Source organism: Enhydra lutris, unplaced genomic scaffold (assembly GCF_002288905.1).
Source record: "Enhydra lutris kenyoni isolate GAN:26980312 unplaced genomic scaffold, ASM228890v2 scaffoldscaffold16, whole genome shotgun sequence".
Taxonomy (NCBI): Eukaryota; Metazoa; Chordata; class Mammalia; order Carnivora; family Mustelidae; genus Enhydra; species Enhydra lutris.
The window spans coordinates 22,902,295-22,923,553 of NW_019154100.1; the positions used below are offsets into that span (position 1 = coordinate 22,902,295).

The following is a 21,259-nucleotide window of genomic DNA, read 5'->3' on the forward strand; positions in this document are numbered from 1 at the left end:
GCCTCCACAACAACATTGGCCTCCCTGATGAATCTAATTTAATAGAGTGTAAAAATGGTATTTCATGGCCATCAAATACATATTGGGTAGTAAAACAGCTACGCATTACTCTCCAGGTTCAAGCGTGGCTCTGGGCTGACTCGGAGTCAGCCCCAAGGGAGAGGGGTCTCAGGTGTGCTACCAAGTTCTCTCAGGGTCCTTTCTCCTCCACAGTGGGGACCCAATGACTACTTTCTATAACGGTACTGTCTTGAGAGGCAAATGATGGTTTTGATGAAGTGTAATATTATTTAGAATCACTTAATATTTTTGGTCACTTAAAATTAAACATAATACACATTAATCGTATCTATCTGGAAAGCCTGAAATATTTTATTAAAAATTCAACACATTAAAATTCATGTAGTCCAGATGTTTCTTCCACTTTTGCTCCTTTTCTCTAGATGTTTTGATGGGATGCACAATTAGGGTCCCTTGAGAGGGAGGATGGACTCTCGTGAGGCCCAGGGAGAGGGGCTAGGCGGTTTGCATATGTAATCTGCTAGTTTATAGAACTGTTTTAACCTGCTTCTGTCACAGAAATGCTTTAACACCAAGTTAAATTCTGATCTTCTCCTCCTTCCCCTAGCCTGGTAACAAAGGGTAAACAGGAACGCTGGTTATCTGCTCCCCGTTCTCCCTCTCGCCCCATCTCTGGTTGATTGGTTCACACAGTACTCCCATTTTTCCAACCACTGATGCTAAGTCACTTTCTTTGTATTTTTCTCAGGGTTAATGAGATATTAAATAAAGACTGTAAGCCAAAAAGGAGGCCAGCAACATTGAGATCTGACAGGCCCCAGTGAAAACGAAGGGGTCTGTTCAGGTCACGTAGATCAATAGTGTCAGCTTGTAATCTGTGTGATCTTATTCAAAACAGACAATAAACCATTCTCTGAGGATAAATAAGGCCCAGCAGAAGGAAAAGCTATAACCAGACCTCACTCCCCACGTCCACCTGAACGAACACAGCCTGTGAGCTTTCAGCTTATTGGAGTTTTTATTTCCTTCAACGGGGAGTCTTTTTAAGTATTAAACTGTCAGCCAGCAATATGACTAGTTCAAGGCTGTCTTTCTTTTTCCTTCCTGAAGTAATTTCATCCTTTAGCAATTTCCCAAGTTAATTTAAATATGAAAGTAGAAGGCTTATCTAGAGTATAAAATATGAAAAGCTTTATAATATATTTCAAAACACTGGCATGGCCCTTTATTCCGTTCTTGGGGAGGAAATTCAGGATCCCACAGTATCCAGCTGTTGTCATGGAAACGCCTCTGCCAGGCAGCTTCTTATTGTTACTGTGGTCACCCAGCTGCAGACCCAGAAGGGACAAGCCGTGCGTTTACTCTATAAAAATGTCGCCTCTCCTCTCAGAGGCGATCCGGGGAAAGATTAATATTCCAGGACAGAAAACAGTTTACCCCCAGAGAACGTGACAGCCACCAGAGCCAGCTCCTCTTCTGCATGCTGGATCTTTTCTGCCACAACTTTCAGGATCTCATGTGCTGTACTGGAAACTTTGGCCTTCACGCTGACATAGGAGTGCTCCGTTATGTACACGTGGCAAAAGACTGCATACAACACAAGAATTGTTAGTCAACAGGGAACTGGAGGCGTGAGGTACAGACATTTCCAAATGAAGGCATCCACCGGCCTATTCTCTACAGGGTAAAACTTACACAACTTGATTTACATATTTATGTCTGCGCTCAGGTGCCTGAGGGCATCCATAGAGAACAGGTGCTTGGCCACGTGGGAGATACAGACATTACAAAGCTGGTGAATGAATGCGCCAAGGATTTAGGCTTCCCAAACTGGAATGAGAGATCTATGTCACGAAAGCCACGTGCTCATGGTGGAGACAGCCTGACCACGGCACAGGGGGATGGGGCGCGGGGGAGGGTACGTAACTTATAGCTCTGAGTCCCTTCTTTGAGGGTTACTGAGATTTCCCAAAGCACTGTATTAAGATATCTCACTCATAAATTTTTATTTTACACTCCATTTCCAGACAGTCACTGTTGGGTCAATCAGGAACACCACATTTTGCTACTGGAGCTCTCTTAAGCTTATATAAAAAATCTGCCCGTTTGCCATGGTTTTTGTGTTCAGGCGTCTTGATCATTTAATAATGATGTCCCTGATCAAGATGCGGGTGAGTTTGGTTTCCAAAGAGAAGGCACATTTCTAGCCCTTTTAATATCCTTTTTGTTGTATGCAGTGCAAATAATTATTACTAGGACATCATCACTACCAGGGTGACTCGGGGTCCTGGAAAAGATTTTCTTCCTGATTTGAGAGCAGAAACTGTTAAATAGCAGTGGAGATAACTGATATATTGTTTCTTACAGCAGCTACTTTGAATTATAAAATACTAGCTTCTTTCAAAAAGATAATATACTTATTCTTCTCTTCCATGTTGCAAAAAAATAAAAAAATAAAGGGGGAGTGCAGTTCCTAGAGAAATCTTACATGCAATTTAAATGCCCCCCCCCCCCCAAAAATAAACCCAGGATGCTTCTCACAGAAAGGCAGATGAGGCAAAAGAAAAATGAGTTTACGTGTAGGAACCTCAAAGTAAACACCACCAGAAGGCACGGAAAATATTTTGGTCTTGGTTTGGTTCAGTATGTCACTAAAACAATAGCATCTAACAAACAGTTGTTTTATATGTTGTCCACAGAAATGTGAGAGGCAACAAAAGCTTTTTTGCTTCGACTGAAAAATAAAATTTTTGAGCAAGACAAGATCCAGTGCACAAACCACTGAATATGAGGAAAGCTTAAAACCCGCTTAATAAACAGATAAACAAAAAGGGGCCAGGAGTCTCGAAACACTTCCACTCTTTGTAACTCAGCTTGGGAAATTACCTGGTTAAACTGTAAGACAAATCAGCCTGGAGGGTCAGCAACTAAGGAATTAGGAGGTAAGATCATTTCTTTCCCAGCTTCCACAAATACCGCACAGCAGCAGAAGCCTGGGTGTGACACTTTGTTGTTTAAGTATGTGAGAAGCAGAGCAGACAGGAAGGGTTCACACTTAGAATTTCAGCCCAGACGGAGAGGTGGGCTCTAAGAGAAACCTCCTAGTCACAAGAGCGTGAATGTTTCCATTGTTGTGCTTCCCCAGGCTCTGCACTTGACTCAACCTTTATGCACACAGAAGGAAACCATTTCCTGCTCTGTTATAAGGGAGTAACATAGAAGACAGCACCATCATGGGGCTAAAGGTTATCTACCCTCCCCCACCCCTACTGTGCAAGCATCTTCAGAGTGGGTCCTGAGCCCTGTCACCGGGGAGCTTTGGGGAGTGCTGACCGAGGGTGGATGGACTGGGCGCGTAGCACTGTCTTGCAGGGGGATTTCTGCCCCACTCCTGTCCTTCTGCTCTTCTTGCCAAGAGTCTCTTCTCTTCATCTCAGGGACTGACCCCACCAAAGCCCCGCATGTTGGCTTTAATGGGCTTTCCAGTCAGTCCCAGACAGTGAGCTGACCGATCAAGGGAGAAAGCAGCCAAGAGGAACAGGTAGTACCTTCCAGGCAATGCTGCACCTCTCCCTGAGAAAGTAAAGAAGCTCTTGTTCCAAGTTTTCTTTCCTCCCTTCCCAATCAGAAACATCCTTGGCCCCTGAGACACTGGTGTAGGGTGAAGAAAATGGCCACACTCGAAGCAAGAAAATAACGACCATCATCTTGGGTGTGAACATGTTCGACACAGGTCACAGGGCTGTGATGGCTGGAAATGTTCCAAGGCGGGCTGATGTGTTAATAATGCTGGAGAATGAGGGTGATTAACTGCGACTCCACCTACCCCAAACCCTCGTTAAAATGACACTCACTTTCCTCTGTTTCAGTCACGGTTCCTCTATGCTGGAGCCAGTTCTCCTTAAGACTGAATTGGTGGAAAAGGGCTTTATTCTGTGAGAAGCGAGAAAGAGAACAATGAATGAATGCATTCCTGCCCTTTGGAAAACCACAGCTGTTTACACGTTCCAAAAGAGCTAGCCAATTTTTCTTTCTTTCATTTTTTTAAATATGAAACCCACCCATCCAATTTTAGAGGACTAAATAGGGAGTTGCCTCTATTCATGCATGTGGGGGTAAAGATGCTGAGCAGCACAGCAGACCTTGGCCAAAGCCAGGAGCAGACAAAAAGCTCCTATAATTATTCCCTGCGACATGCTGGAGAGTATTGGCCTGATTCTGAACCTCTGGCTACCACAAACACCCACAGGTTCTTCTCTGGAGAGAGATATCCCAACACTAACCACGCTCTGGAACAAAGCAACCTTAGATGGCTGCACGCTTCTGCTGTAGCACCAGGACTTGCTTAAGGGAAATAAGTACATTATTCATTATGATTATCCACCTGATAGATGAGCTTCTATGAAACGTGCGCCTGACATCTCATTTTGCATTTCCCCTTCAAGGTGAGTAGGAAACACACTCCTTCTTTCCCTTTTTGTCGGGTTGAAAAGTACAAACCTTTTGCTTATTACTAGACTTCCTCACCCTTGCAGTCAAGATTCTTGCCTGCGTTTCTTTTTCTTTCTTTCTTTTTTTTTTTTTTTTCACATCAATGCTTCAAATTCAAATTTATATCACTCTGGGAACACCGGAGAAACTCTGAGTTTCCAAAAATAGGCAGGATGTCAAGTCAAGGGCACGTGGCCAGCGTCTGATCTGGATCTACAGCAGCACAGGCAAGGTGAAGTGAAGCCGTGAAATCCACGTAAGCCACAGCCCCTGGCTCCCCCGACTGCCCCTGGTCTGCTTGAGGCAGGATTCATTTTAATTATGAAGAAAGGCCAACTGAGGCCAAGCAAGGTCTCCCAACTTAACGGCCATATTTTGGATAGAGAAAGGACTGCCTCACCTTCCTTTGTGGTGAATATTCATCTACAGTGCTGAAAGGAAAAGGAAAAGAAGTCAGTCTTTGTCCCAAACCCAGAATAATGCAGTGATTGTCACAGAAGATTAATTTTCAGGCACAGGGCAGATGATTTTGCTTTTCAGAAAGATAAAACCTGGTATTCATTAGGTCACTATGTGTAACACCCTTGACCTTGGGCTCTGGGTTTCTACTGAATGAGGAAGAAAAGATGCTATCTACTCAATGGGTATATTTTACTTTCTATGCACAGAAAGTGAGCACTGAAGGAAGAACTAGGTTTAGTCAGTCCACAGAAACTCTGAGTTTTCTCCTATACTGATAGATTGGTTGAAATTCTTGTTATTCAGATGGTTAAGTTAATGAACGCACAACTTTTCCAGAATGTTTCTGTGTATGGTGGAAGTAGGGGACATTCTGTAGGTCCCCAGCTCAAACCTTTTTCTAGAATCTAGAGATAACTCATAATCTTTCACCAAAGAGGCAAAGCCATATCTTATATCACTTTCTTATTTCAATCTATTATTTCCCATTTTATTTGAGTCTTTAAAATCGGATGTATTAAGTTCCATTAATGTACTGAATGCATATAAATGCATTAAGCCATGAATTAAAGTTTCCCAAGGGTAACCAGGCCTGCCTTATAGCAAAGACCAACTTCTACGTGGGGGGATTATTTTGATGTAAAGGCTGTCTCTCTTTTTCTTTCCTGTTTCATTTATTTGTTCACATTTTCATACTCATCTTAGGTGCTGAGAACTTATTACAGTGTAGACCATGACAAAGGAACATCACCCAAATTCCCAACTTTATTTCTAACACTGTCCCATACTGCATCTCATTTCTGAATGAGGAATAAAGCTGTTACATGATTTTTTTTGTGCCCTAAAATTAATTTATATAGACATTTAATTTGCAATAGGATCTCTCTTTACTAAAATTAGGTCAGGCTTGAAGTCTCAAATTAGTCATCTGAAAGGCCTAAATTAACACTTTCTACAAGAAGTGCCTCTGTGACTGCTGAAATCTTCATAGAAATTTCTCACAACTTGACAACATGTGCATTTCATGTTTACTAAATAGAAAGTACACTGAAAATCAGAGAACAGTTTTTCCTTTCAGATTAAGTTTGCAGCTCTATCTGAAAACTGAATAATGACCTCATGTTTTCATTCACCAATATTAGTAAGGAGAATTAGTGGTCAATCAGGTGCTAGCAATCTGAAAGACTAATGAGAGATACCTTGGGGATACTTACATATACCAAAAGTCAGGGAGTAAATGGTTTTCTTTAATCTTTTTAAATTGATAAAGAAACCCCAGGGAATCCAAAAGATGGAGCTTTAAAAATGCTTCATGACTTGCTGAAACCTATTTCTAAAACTTTTTTTTCCCTATTCCATTAGAGACAGCTATGAGCCCCCCAGATGACAAGTTAAATATTTACACTTTTAAAATTAAATAATAACTTAATAAAGAATTGTTTTTATGTATCCAGGTTGTTCTGGCTCTGTTGGTTTCTATCGTATCAAACAGTGTAAAAAAAATAGCCAATATTATGCAGCCATTAAAAAAAAAAGAAATTTTGCCATTTGCAATGAAGTGGATGGAACTAGAAGGTATTATGCTAAGTGAAATAAGTCAGTCAGAGAAAGACCATTATCATATGGTCTCACTGATATGTGGAATTTAAGAAACAAGGCAGAGGATCATAGGGGAAGGGAGGAAAAAATGAAACAAGATGGGATTGGGAGGGAGACAAACCATAAGGGACGCTTAATCTCAGGAAACAAACTGAGGGTTACTACAGGGGTGGGGGATGGAAGGGAGGGACTGGGTGGCTGGGTGATGGACACTGGGGAGGGTATGTGCTACGGTGAGTGCTGTGAATTGTGCAAGCCTGATGATTCACAGACCTGTACCCCTGGGGCTAATAAATACATTATATGTTAATAAAAATAAATAATTAAAATAAAAATTAAAAATCGGCATGTAAGTGGAAAAAAATAGCCAATAAGCTTGATATTGTGTTCATTTGTTTTGATATAAAAGCAAAATACACAATTCACTACTAGAAAAGCTAAGGAATCAAGGGATCCCAGATTCAAAGTGTTCAAGATGAACTTTGTAAGACACTCGAATTCTATCACCTTTGCTACTTTCTTTTATTAACTGTAATACGGAAAGGTGTAGGTACTCACTGGCGACGGTGCATTCCAAGTATCTTCTGAAACTCTTTCAGTTCTTTTTCAAGTATTGGATATTCATAGACGTCATCTAGCACATTCCTGTATATGGTCTGCGGGGCAGGGGGAGAAAGAAAAATGGTGGCTGAAATGCCTATCCTGTCAGGACTAGGATTCGCACGACAGTTAACCTGCTAAGGGAGCAGGGGGATTATGAAGGGGGTTAAACCAGTACCAGTGAGATCCTAGGATTCCGCCTCCTAGCCCCTCACTCAACTCTCATGTGACTCTCTCACAGCTGTCAGGGGCCATACGTAGTCAATGCTGAACTTAGAGACACCTGGAAAGCTACTTGAGATTCCCATGCCTATTCTATATTTAAAAAATAATACTCACATAGTCACTTGGAAAGACAAGAAATGGACTGAATCTTATTACCCAGTTGTTTTGAAAATAACATTAGTTTTTGAGGCACCTGGGTGGCTGAGTCAGTTAAGCATCTTGGGCTCAGGTCATGATCCCAGAGTCCTGGGATTGAGCCCCAAGCCCGGCTTGTATGTTTTATCTACCTTAACTATTTCATCTGTAATCAAAATTCCCATGAATTATATAAAAGAACCTTAAATTAGCAAATGTAAAACTGGCTGCCTACATTTTTTTTCATAATGGATTATTTTCAATTAAAATTTTTTTTTTATCTAAGTATAGAATAGCAGGCCTCAAAAATCGAAACAGGGGCACCTGGGTGGCTCAGTCAGTTAAGCATCTGCCTTCAGCTCAGGTCATGATCCCAGGGTCCTGGGATCGAGTCCTGCATCAGGCTCCCTGCTTAGTGGGGAGTCTTTTTCTCCCTCCTTCCCCTACCCTCCTGCTTGTGAGCTCTCTTGCTCACTCACTCTCTCTCTCTCAAATAAATAGAACCTTTAAAAAACAAATAAAAATAAATTAGTATTTTCTTTGAATCAGACCTTGAATATGACAAAAAAGTTGCTTGACTGCCACCTACAAAAGGATTTTAGAAGTACAGAACTGAAAATAAAATCAGCCGTTTGGAATCAAAGAATATCTTGAAGTTTTACATTACCTTTAAGAACATTTTTGAATGTTCGTCTTCATGTAACCAGTCTTTGTAGAGGGCAATCCATTGGGACACAAGATGCAAAACCTTACGTTTCCGACAAGGAACATCTGAGTTTTCTTCTTTGCCTTGATACTTCTTAGCAGAATAGGTGCAAATGGTTAAGAGAGAATATTGCATTGTTGGAAATATTGCATTGTGCTCTTTAACTGAAAATATGAAGAGATGCATGTATTCTTATTTTCACAAAACATGCTAAAGCATTTGCCAAAGAATCTGCAAGTATCTAAGCCTGTGGGAAGAAAAGAGCATGGGTAGCAAGAGCAAAGGTGTGCACCAGAAAGAGCAAAAGTAAGTAAACCCAGGAAAATGATGTCCATGTGCTTGGTGGCAGGTCGTGAAGGTTAATTAGATGATTTGCATTGACAGCTGCTGACACAGTCCCACAGGCAGCACGGGTCAATGCCACCACGAAGAGATTCTAAGTGGCCCATGAATTTCAAGGGTGGCGACAGCAGTGCTGGCCTCATTACACAGGTAGACACCTTCCATAAAAGTTACATCAAAACTAGGCCAGATATCCTTCGATTTTCAGAAATTCACAATTGATAAACAGTCACTTCTCAATTAGCCCCTATGGGCACTGATTTCTGGAGTATCATTTGTGCTGTGATTTAAATGCCCACTCCCAGGAATTTGCTTGGAAAAAAGGACTGGATAACCATGTAAACATAATTAAAAAGGACTACTACTTTTCATTTTCATCGGAATAAAAAAAGTAAAACAGGAATAACCTAAATGGGTCAAACACTGGATAGTTAGCTACGTCATCACAGATCCATTAACTGGCAATCTACAGCTGTAAGACTGATGGTCTAGTGGTGCATTTATGGATGGCAAACACTTAGCATATTGTTGAGCAGGAAAGCAAGCAAGAAAATATGTTGGGATCACCTGCTTCCATTAACTATGCTTATTTATAAGAAAAATTTCATCACCCTGAATGATATATATTGGAAGTTACAGGGGCGAACTGTGCTGTTCAAATTACATAAAAATAACAACTCCCCAAAAGCAATGTGCTTAAAGCCTTGGGGATGAGACGGAAGCTTGGCATTTTCCAAATCAACCTAGTGTTTTTGTTCCCCAAATTATCATTTCTAACCATCTCGGACACACTGGAAAGTTACATAGGAAAAGGAAATGCTATGATACCAAAGACAGGGAGGCCTTGGGGCTGCTGGGCAGGATTCTCCACTACTTAATGCTGAAATATAACTACAAAATACAAGTATCTATGTCAGCCTTTGTAAATATTTTAAAACATATTTAGTCACTGTCTCTCTGACCTGCAAGAATACATCCAGGGCATTTGATTTTTTTTTTTTTAATTTCTGTGTGAGTAATAGGCAAACACACAAAGAATCTGTTAAAGCATCCATTTTCCCGTTTTTTCTCTTAACAGACAAAATATAAAATATTATAGCCTACATTATTTCCACTTGTACAAAGGTCATGTTCTTTTCCTGTGACTACCATGGCCTAACCAATATAAAGAAGAAAACCTAGAAAATTCGGAAATACTAACAACTTCTTTCTTTTAGGTCAGCATGTATAAGCCAGGAGGTGGGCTTTTTTTTTTTTTTTTTTTTAATTTATTTGACAGAGACGCAGCAAGAGAGGGAACACAAGCAAGGGGAGTGGGAGAGGGAAAAGCAGGCCTCCTGCTGAGCAGGGAGCCCGATGGGGGGCTAGATCCCAGGACCCTGGGATCAAGACCTGCGCCGAAGATAGATGCTTAATGACTGAGCGACCCAGGCGCCCCACGGAGGTGGGCTTAATTATTACCACTGCATCTATGTTTTATAATTATGGACATGTAGGATAGAGCCATTTCAGGGACTGAAACGTCAACAGCCCTTCTCCATTCACAGTTACTACCATTTATTTGTTTCATCTTGTTTTGCCTACAAGATGTATTTTTCAAAAATGTTAGTGATTAAATTTAACATGTGAATTACTCTGTTTTCTTTATCAGGGTGTATTCACTTTTATACATTTTGTCCATGCTAGATTATATCGATTTATAAACATAGCCAGAGGATGGGAATAATGAGAAGGCACTGGATGACAATTATACCTTCAGTGTAGTGCACTGAACATTAGCTAGCCTAAGGCTTGAAGCTTACATAATACTTTTTATGATGATAAAAGCTAAAAAGTATAAAATTCTATCACAGTAAAAGTACCTGTCTAAGATACCCAAACACAGCATAAATGGCTCTAATCTATAACTAATGTTTAAAAACAATGGGAGACAAACAACAAAAATTAATTCAGACCACTCCTTAGAAGGAGATGGCAGTGGGATATATAAGATAGCTTCACTAAGGGGCACAAAAAAAAATCTCTCAAATTAAATATGGATGCCATATTTTTGTTTGTGGTTTGTATTATTTCACAAAAGGCAGAGTATGGATTTCATGGGTTTTGATAATTAGTAAAAAGGCTGCTAAATAAGAATCTGAACTAAGTTTTCATAGAACATGTCTTGGTCAAAGACTTAAAACATGGTCATATGAAAGTGAAGTTTTAGAGACTCTTCAGGGAAATTCTATGAGGCATTAAATTACTCAATAATAATAACAAATAATACTAGGATCCTATTTATATATTTATTTATCTACTTTTATTTAAAGAGAGAGGGATGTGGGGAGGGGCAGAAGGAGAGAGAGAATTTTCAGCAGGTTCCATGCCTAGCAGGGAGCCTGACACAGGGCTCTGAACCAAAATCAAGAGCTGGATGCTGAACTGACTGAGCCACCCAGGTGTCCTTATTAGGATCCTATTGAAAAACAATGGTTTGAAGGCATCTATTTGCTATGAAGCAAACTATGTGGTTTAATAGATGGTAATACTTTTGGAAAAGCCTTTAGCATTAAAAGGTAGAAGAAATTAGCTCATAGTTATTTTTCTAAAACACTATTAAAGAAGAACTTGAAAACCTTGTAATTATTGCAGAATTTTTTAATAACATCCACTTGGAAGCTATGAAAGAAATCTGTTTTTAAAATTCTCTAAATTCAAAATGGGTACTGTTTCAAGGCCAGTTTTATGAACCAGTTCAAAAAGCTCCCCAAGAAATGTAGCTTTGGGGGTGCCTGGATGGCTTAGTGGGTTAAAAACTCTGCCTTCAGCTCAGGTCATGATCTCAGGGTCCTGGGATCGAGCCCGGCATTGGGCTCTCTGCTTGGCGGGAAACTGCTTCCCTTCCTCTCTCTCTGCCTGTCTCTCTGCCTACTTGTGATCTCTGTCAAATAAATAAATAAAATCTTAAAAAAAAAAAAAAAGAAATGTAGCTTTTTGTGGCCATATGGACATAGTAAAGTACTACCAAGTAATCATGATTTCTAGTTTATATATTTATTAAGAAAGATTTTATTTCAGGTATGCCCTTTATGGAGTTTTAAGGTATTCTTTTAAGCAGGAAAAGGCTATCAAACTGGGTAAAAATGCAACGATCATTTAACAGGACAATATTACCAAGACCACTACCATTGTGGCTCAATAAAACTCAGGTATATGCATTAAAAAAAAAATCCATCTTCTTAAAAATGTTCACTAGGGCTCTAGTGGAATCTTCAGTTTGGTTTGATAAATACCTGACAGTTAACAGACTTCTTAAATACTTCTGAAGCACCTTTCTTGCACACTGTTAGTCAAGAAGCCCGTATGGAGACTCTGTGTAAGTTTACTTGGCTTGGCTTTATGGCCTTTCATCTGTTGCACCCCTTCTAGTTCATGTATCAAATCATAAAGCTTCCCTAACTCGTCATTAACCTCATCACACCTGTCATTCTAAAAGCACATGTCTTCACAAAGCTTTTGAAAGATGACAGTTGATTAGGGAGTAGTTTCAACCTCCCACGTTGGGGATGGCTCACCGGGCCCCGGGACACTTGCAGAGAAACACGGAATCACGCACGTATATTTTCCTGTCCAAGTCCCCTGGCACTAACGGCTTGATTGTCTTACAAGTTCAATTATGGCCTGTCCACTCAACCTCTTGACTCTGGGCTTTACTGGGTGGGCCAAACTTACCTCAGATTTCTCATCTTGAGACCTACATTTGAAGAAAACATAATACAAACAGTACAATTTACCCACAACCCAGAAGGTGAGAACAGTAGCCCCGCCTTCCAGTTCTCCCTGTCTATTCTGTCTCATTTCATTTTTTACCTTGGATATCATTACATTAATATTTAACAGATCCACACTCTACAGAGTGGCTGAGTAAATTAAGAAAGGCAGTTAATTCCTAATGTGAGACATCTGTCTGAGAGGAAGCCAGCACGGCATCCTGAAGTTAATGAAGGATATTGCCTCAACAGCGCCTGGCACAAGTCATCAGTTGTCATGAAGACCGTGTACGTGAGGAGGAAGTCATCAAGGAGGGTCTCTGCAAAGAAAGTAAAATAAACAAAAGGTAAGCACACCAGTGATAAGAAGGGCAATTGCTTCTCCAACCTCTCAAACAGCATGTGTGGCAGAAATATGGTAAGTGGTGGTGGTTGTGGGAGGGGTTAGGATAGGAGAATTTTAACCAAAAAATACATTACTTGTTGAAGTTAAGATTTTTTAAACTCCTTACACAGAACACCTCAAGCAATGGGATTATTTTTTTTGTTGCAAGGCTCTCTAAACATACAACTTTTGTTATTTTTTTTCACTCTCTAAAACATCATTTATTTTTGTGGGTAAAGATGTTATAGAAACCCAATGCATAAATAATGTCCTTTTAAAGATAAATTTTATAGGGGCGCCTGGGTGGCTCAGAGGGTTAAAGCTTCTGCCTTTGGCTCAAGTCATGATCCCAGGGTCCTGGGATCGAGCCCCGCATCAGGTTCTCTCCTTGGTGGGGAGCCTGCTTCCTCCTCTCTCTCTGCCTGCCTCTCTGCCTACTTGTGATCTCTCTCTGTTGAATAAATAAATAAAATCTTTAAAAAAAAAAGATAAATTTTATGGTATTTCTGGGGTATATACTCCAGTCCCACAGGGAATGAAGCTCGCATGTTCTAATAAATTAAGGCTTTCTAAAGTCATTTACCTAAGTCTAGGCCAAGAACAAAGGATAATAAAATTTAGAGGACACACAGCAGGTTCCAAGGCCATTCACTTTTCTCTCTCAAATACGTCTATGAGAAGCTGGAAATGTGGTGGGTGATGGTACTGTGGCGGAGAGAGACACAGCTAAGTCTTGTTAAATATGGGGAGCAGGGGCGCCTGGGTGACTCAGTGGGTTAAAGCCTCTGCCTTCGGCTCAGGTCATGATCCCAGGGTCCTGGGATAGAGCCCTGCATCGGGCTCTTTGCTCAGCAGGGAGCCTGTTTCTCTTTCTCTCTCTCTGCCTGCCACTCTGCCTACTTATGATCTTTCTCTGTCAAATAAATACATAAAATCTTAAAAAAAGATATGGGGAGCAGGGATAACGTACCATGATATACTCCTTCCCAATCCCTTCCCTATCTCCTCAACTGACAAAAAAAACTTTGATTTTTATTGCCTCTTGGCCTTGAGTGTTCTTGGAAAAGTCCAGCTTACATGTAATATGGGACAGCTAAACAGGTAAACCCTGACCCCCCAATATCATTTCCAAATTGATAGAAAAAATCACATGCACAGTGCGAAGTAGAGCTCTTGCCATACTTGTTTTTATCCAGCCTCCTTAACTTAAAATTCTTTTTCAGTTAATTTCATTTTTATGCCTTTTACATCCTGGACATAAATTTCTAGGAATTTGAAATAGTAATTAATCAGTCGTAAGAATAATGAGCTTGTATGTGTGATACCATTTATGCTCTCCAAGAGCTATACTGAGTGTGTAAGTAGAAAGAATCGCCCTGTATAGAGCTCTGAAGGTCTATGTTGAGGTCTATAGCATCTAAAAATGCCAGAATTTTTAGAAATAACCAATAACATTTACTGTAAGGAGTGATCAATGCAAAACAACAAGGCTATGTTTACGAACACTGATATAAACTCTGATATAAAGAGGTAGTGAATGATATCTCCAATCCTTGTCAGCTACCCCTGCTTAATTAATTGTTTTGTTTGATTGCAGAACATCAAGATCATCCCAATTTACACCAATAAGTGATTGCAAATGGTCATGTTAAAAAAAAAAAACAAAACAAAACTTCCTTTCTAACTGCAGAATGGCCTAAAGTGAAATGAACTAGAGATGCTAATGAAGAGTATTAAGAAAGTTTTTTTTAAAGATATTTACTTATTTATGCTAAGTTAACAGTATTCCTTATTAAAAAAATAAATTTGACAAATGGCACCCATAATGTCAAATCAGCCTACATGTATAATGTATCACACTGCATGCAATATATTAACAGTCTCTGCTCTAGCTTACTGTTACTTGTAAAAGTAAGTTCTCAAACAGATGTGTCTGGGCCTTGCTAGGCAGAAACGAAGCCCTATCCAGTGTATAGGGAAAGGAACAGCCCCGTATAGAGCTCTACAGCCCTATATGCTGAAGGTAACTGTGGGAGTGTGGCCAGTTGGACAATTCAGTGTGAACGCACACACACAGCCTGCACTCACAGAAGGCCTGGGAGCTCTCTCCTAGAGACCCTGTTTACAAAAGTGACTGGCAAGCTGTGACCTCCAACATAATTTCCAAATTCACAGGAAAGATTCCTTGCAGTTTCAAATATTCATCTACACGGAAAGGCAGGAGAAACCATATTCTAAGACCGGCCCCCAAAACTAGTTAACCTGGCAACAGAAGTTCATCACTTGGTTATCCTAATGAAAATCCTGAAATATACATTTTGGAGGTCTGTGTCTCTTTTCATCACAGTTCTTAAAATAGTTTCAAGAAAAATCAAACAGTGGCATAACGTCTGAACTCCTAGGATATTTTGAAATACTACCTAAAAACTAGCACTCTGGGGACACTACTGAGTAGGTATGGTCACCAATTCTAACACGGCTCTGTAATAAATGTGGGTGATGAAAATCTTCAAGCTCTCTGCTCTCGTTAGAAATTGAGTCTTTTTTGCATACAGTGCTAGGTACAGGCAGCAAGAACCACAGAGTAGCCTAAAACCTATTTGAGGGTTCTCTGCGGGCCCTTACAGATCAGAGCAGACGATATACAGAAGCCGCTGGGTGAGAGCCTGAGAACCTCACCATTCCTCGTTCAAAATACTTGATGGGACATAGGTTCAGACTCTTTGGAATGTTCTTATACTTAGCTGATTCAAGGAGGTTGGAACTATTCTCTAATCAAAATTTACTCCATTAGCAACTGAGATGAAAAAGAATGCCATTAAACTTTGACATAACCAGTCATTCCATTCTGGAACAGCCTTGGATAATGAGCTGAGTGACTGTGAGAAGTCTGGTTTATATGGTGGCAAAACCATTTGGCATTCGATTCAATTAATGAGCTCACATGTGACGATATTTTGTTAAGGGCTTTGACCCAGAAATGCTTTCCCCTACGCTACTACCATATTTAATATTCAACAGCATTTACCTAATTATCTCTTTGCAACAGAAATATTAATTAAAATAAAAACAACAAGGCTACATAAAAACATCTCCAGTTAAAGTCCTACCGAACTGCTAAAATTCCTCAAAAGAGAACAGATTTCCTATGCCCTTGATTCAAATCTTTCCCTATTTAACTACCATATTGTTATGAAATTTTTCTCTATATAAAGAGCTTTCCCTTACTCTCTTTCAGCACTGGTATTTTTTTGCTGCCCACGAAAGTAATTGAATGATATAATCAAAATGACACACTTCAAATAAAAATGCATTTTGTAATAGCCATGTATCAAAAAAGACTGTTCCATGGTATTCAGAGATATTTTTAGAACCACAATGGCTATACAAATGATCCCCTGAAGACTATTAGCCAACAATAGCCATTTAGAAAGACTAGCACATCCTCTGGAATCCACATTAAAACACTATAATTATCTATTATATTATATAGTGCTTAATTAACAGTAATTTAAGACCTTAGGCAGAAAAGCACCTTTGTGTATAAAAGTATCTTTCATTTAAACAAATTCATAGTTGCCGTATACACTAACATTCTGAATAAAAAGATATATTCATTTTGCTTTCTAACTCTGTGAATACCTAGGTATTAACATAAAAACACCTTTCCTTTGAAATTCTATTCTTTAAATCAATCACTAAATCTAATCCCAAATTCTTGGCACATCACTGACAAAAGTATTCAGCCATCCTTTTGGGAGTACTCCCCTGCTCTCCCTAAATAAAAGAATATTTATGTTGTGGCTTTTTTAGGTATAGGAAGTATTCTCGCAGTATAAAAGAAACATGCTGGTAACAATCAAAACTGGAAAGCAGATACTATTAGTTTTAAGCATTATGTTCACTTGAAATAAAGTACATCAAGGTATAGTCAAAATCTAAAGCTTTGATAGAAATGACTCTAAAAACAATGAATCTTGGAACACTGAAAAAATAAAATTAAATTAAAAAAAAAAGAAATTACTCTAAAACTCATGACTATAATGATGTTAATACAGGACTTTCCCTCATCTGTTATTGTCTAAATCTTAAGGTATAAGAAAAGAACTGTCCATTTTCATTTGATTTTACTTGAATGTATTTTTCTTTTACGCAGATATTAAAATATCTTCTCATTCTCGCTTGAAATGTATCAAGCACTAAAATGTCCATTTATTTCTGTAAAACACAAGTGTTTCTGGAGCATCCTAGAGTAGTGTCAGGTGGACTAGTAACTGGTTTGGTACAGATCCTTTTTATACGGTTCTGTTACATAAATGTAATCAATTCAGAGGAACTGATCTACATGTTTCAAAAGGGTCTAAGCTTAGTGCTTTTCTTTTTTTCTTTTTCTTTCTTTCTTTCTTTCTTTTTTTTTTTTTTGGTATAAGTGAATTGTCAAGAAAGCAAATGGTAAGAATTTTGACAGACAATAGTTGCTATTTAAACGAAGTACGGTAATGTGAATATTCAACATTTCTATAATGACCCACATTGCCTAAAGTACTGTTAGCAGTTTTGTTTCACCTATATTTCTACTCCAGATGCAATGGAATTTAAGGCACTCTAAAGTATGTTCTACTTAAACTTTATTTCGAGAAGCCAAGAAAAACTCTGTACTTGAAAGGTCTTGTTTCTGGTCCGGGAATATTACAACTTGCCATTATTTTTCGAGAAGCAGTGCCAAAATGTACCATGTAACTTGATTAAGCACAAATTAAAAAAAAAAAAATTAACGTTCATGCCTGAATCATAGGTTCAAGTGCTATGCCCTTAAGAGCTATGCTTTTTTCTCAGTTTATTTGACATTTCTGAAAGCAATATTCATGACCTCAAATGCAGCTTTTTAAATTCACTCAGTTCCTGGATATTTTTACACTTCGCCAGAGTATTGCTTAGCTATTCTAAAATGACCAAATCTTGAGATCTCGTTTTATTTTTCCTTATTGGTTACATAAAAAATGCTTATTCATTGAATGCTGTTTCTACATCAGATTTTAAAGGTCACCTCTTTCATGACAGGAGCTTACTACACACAGAGCTTGGGTGGCACTCTTCAAATAATGAAATCTGTTCTTACCGTAACTTGAAAAATTTGGTTTTGGAATCCCATCATTCTTTAGGAAAAAAAGATTTGAATGCAACAGGAATTATGTTCTGAACTATATTACATTTCACATGCTGCCTTTTAAAAATGTCACTAGATAGAGCATGCACTAATAAACCCAGGGCTTGCCCACGTTCTCTACACCAAGGGTCGCGTTTGCAAGTCACCCTGGGAGGGGAGAGGTGACAGGCCCCATGAGCTCCTGCTGTCCCAGCCCTCAGCTGCTCTCAGCATCTAGGCACAATTATAATTACAACCCATTTGTGACTCATGCATGGGTCTGCTAAACCTGCTAGGAAACTTAGAAAACAGTGTGGAAAGTACTAAGGGAATCAGCTGAATTTCTACCTGGATACCCTTAGGCACAATGTTGAACCTCTCTGGGCCTTAGTTAAGTCAGCTATAAAGTGGGTATCATATCCACACCTAGCAGAATTGCAGGCAAAATTAAACAGAATTAATTAACAGAATAGCGTATTCTCAAGTACCTGGCAGAGAACATGGTGTACATTAGGCACTCAATAAGTACCACCTGTTCTTACTTTCATAAAATAATATTCAGACCCTTTTCCAATTCTCCAAGTCCTACCAATCAACCAAGGAAAAACCGAGTACTGAAAACTGACTATATAGAAGGCATTTGCTAAGGGATTTGGGGGTAAGAGACAAGAAAGCACAAGGGAGCTGTGGCTTCAAGCTCATAATTAGTCAGGGAGCTGAGACTTTTGTCCCCATGAAATGAACTAAATAAGGCAACACCTCAACTGGGCAGCACCAGTCATAAATGTTCTAAGGGATGAAGGAAACTCCAATGTGCCAAGGAAGGTGCCATGTGGGGTCACCCCTGAACTTCTAAGAAGAACTGGTGGAGGGCTGCCTGGGTGGCTCAGATGGTTAGGTCATGATCCCGGGGTGCTAGGATCAAGCCATGCGTCGGGCTCCCTGCTCAGTGGGAAGCCTGCTTCTCCCTCTGCTATTCCCTCCGCTTGTGCTCTCTACCTCTATCTCTCTGTCAAATAAATAAATGAAATCTTAAAAAGAAGAAGAAGAAGAAGAAGAAGAAGAAGAAGAATTATTGGTGGATAAAGAGGTTAAATAAATGTGAGCGAAGGAGTGAAAGCGTGTATGTCTGCTGCTAAGTCACAAACCTGTGGCCTCTGGGCCTTGTCTAGCCATTAAAGATATTTTTTGTTACGTGACAATATTTAAAACTCGGAAGACCTGGGTGCCTGGGTGGCTCAGTCGGTTAAGCATCTGACTACTGATTTTGGCTCAGGTCATGATCTCAGGGTTGGGGTCACACTTAGTGGGGAGTCTGCTTGAGATGGCTTCCCTCCCCCCCTCACCCTCATTCACATACTCTCTCTAAAACGAATAAATGAATCTTAAAACGAAACAAAATAATCAGAAGATCTGGCAATACCCGGCCCACATCTCATAAGCCAACTTGGTTTAGTGCTGAGTTGCCCTTTTCATTGCAGGGTACGCTCTGCATTTCATCACGGCTCTGCCCTCCTTGGCTTCACTTGTTCTTATGAGCGGTCGGTGGACAGGTGAGTTTTGTAAGTCTTGGTCTATGGTAAAGTTTAGAAACAGCAATGGAAGGGATCACATATGTAACTGCAAAGTAAAGCTAGAAAGTAGGTTGGAACCAATTCCTGGAGGGTCTTTAAGCCCTAGAGCAAGAAGCCTGTGGCTTGTTTTATAGGAAAAGGGAAGTGAATGGAAATTTTCAAGGGCAGAAATGACAAGAGATACAGATTACACTTGCTGCATCCGGACAGTCAGACTGGATAAAGGGAAAATCAGGAGAGGGAAGATGAGTGTACTTTTTAAATACTTGGAGCTTGGGTTCCCTAAGGTTACTTTAAGCGAAGATACTGGGCAGAAATATCAAAGACCAGAGCTCGCTAAAGAGGTCTGGATGATTATGGGAGCTACCATAAGAAGGGATAGAGAGGGTGGCCGGAACAACATCAGCTCTCAGATATAACCCCAGCAAGTTGTGAGCAGGGAGCTGAGGGCTGAGCTGGGGTGTATGTTCACATTTGGGCAATGCTAAGAGAAGGATGAGTTCAGGAAGGGGGGAGAGAAGAGAGAGAGAAACAGGAGAACAGGGAGACACAAACATAACAGAAGCCAACAAGGAAGGGTAATGGATAGAACAGATCCTGAGTGTCAAAATTTGCTGGAGGGAGGTCCATCAGACTTTGCCTGCTTTCAAAGGCCACAGGATTTGGTGTGTGGATGTTGTGGATGTCTGAGGGCTTTGGAGAGATGCCCCTTGCAATATGTTAGGGGCATACCCGAGTGAGACTAGAAGGAACCAAGGATATTCTGATAATTGTCTTCACACCATCTATCGCACTGTTTTCCCCAAAGACTCTTCTTACAGGTGTTATAGTTTCCTGATTAGTAACAGCAGCAGTTCTCACAATAAGCTGGGAGGAAGTATTTCTTCCTGACCAATCTAAGTATCATTTTATTTAACAGTATAAGATTAGAACGTGGGAAGTGTCATGGGTATGGAGCCTTCAATACCAATCTGCCAGCATCTACCAACAAAAATTATTAACCAGTTGCAAGAGTCACTCAGGCTAACAAAGACCGACTCTCGGAGTTGCTCCATCTGGTGTGATTAACGTCACAGAATGCATTCTTAAAGACACAAACTGTGTCCCTAAGTGCTTGTCCATTAAACACTCCAAAATGTCACAAAATGAAGAAAAAATTAATTGAAACATCAAATCCTAAATTAGAAGTCTGGGGCATTGTTATTTGAAGCAATAATTTTAATAGTGGAATCAACTTAGGACAAGGTGTGATATTTTTATCTCCCAGGCACCACGAAGAATCTCTATTATCAGCTTTCTTCCAAAACTTGGAATATATCACCATTTGGAATGTTAATTTTTCCACCCTGGTCACTGTGAATCATTATCACTGAATTCAGATGAGTAAGATTTATTTTTTTGTTTCTGCTTAACAAATTCTAGAGCTATGAGAGAGAAGTTATTTTCCTCCAAGCTGAGTGAGAATCAACTGCCTTGATTTAAAACTAAGAATGAGGAGTGCCCGAGTGGCTCAGTGGGTTAAGCCTCTGCCTTCAGCTCAGGTCATGATCCCAGGGTCCTGGGATCGATCCCCATATCGGGCTCTCTGCTCAGCGGGGAGCCTGCTTTCCCCTTTCTCTTTGCCTGCCTCTCTGCCTATTTGTGATCTCTGTCGGTCAAATAAGTAAGTAAAATCCTTAAAAAAAAAAAAATAAAGCTAAGAGTGATAACTAGCTATATTAAAGATAAAAAGATACTCTACCAATTTACTAGTTTAAATTAAACACAACTAGGGTGCCTGGTCGGCTCAGTTGGTGGAGCGTGTGACTCTTGATCTGGGGTTGT

At 39.8% G+C, this 21,259-nt stretch overlaps 1 protein-coding gene across 2 annotated transcripts in view; it reads right to left on the minus strand.

Moving 5' to 3' along the window:
* LOC111147241 (Rap guanine nucleotide exchange factor 5) overlaps nt 1–21,259 on the minus strand; it is a 228,526-nt gene that overhangs the window by 34,756 nt on the left and 172,511 nt on the right. For both annotated transcript variants that reach the window (XM_022503165.1, XM_022503164.1), the window contains 6 exons: nt 12,572–12,650; nt 8,198–8,342; nt 7,129–7,226; nt 4,913–4,943; nt 3,876–3,954; nt 1,459–1,608 (listed from right to left, as the gene is read on the minus strand). In XM_022503165.1, coding sequence (XP_022358873.1) covers nt 1,459–1,608; nt 3,876–3,954; nt 4,913–4,943; nt 7,129–7,226; nt 8,198–8,342; nt 12,572–12,650 — 582 coding nt within the window. The remainder of the gene's footprint in view (nt 1–1,458; nt 1,609–3,875; nt 3,955–4,912; nt 4,944–7,128; nt 7,227–8,197; nt 8,343–12,571; nt 12,651–21,259) is intronic.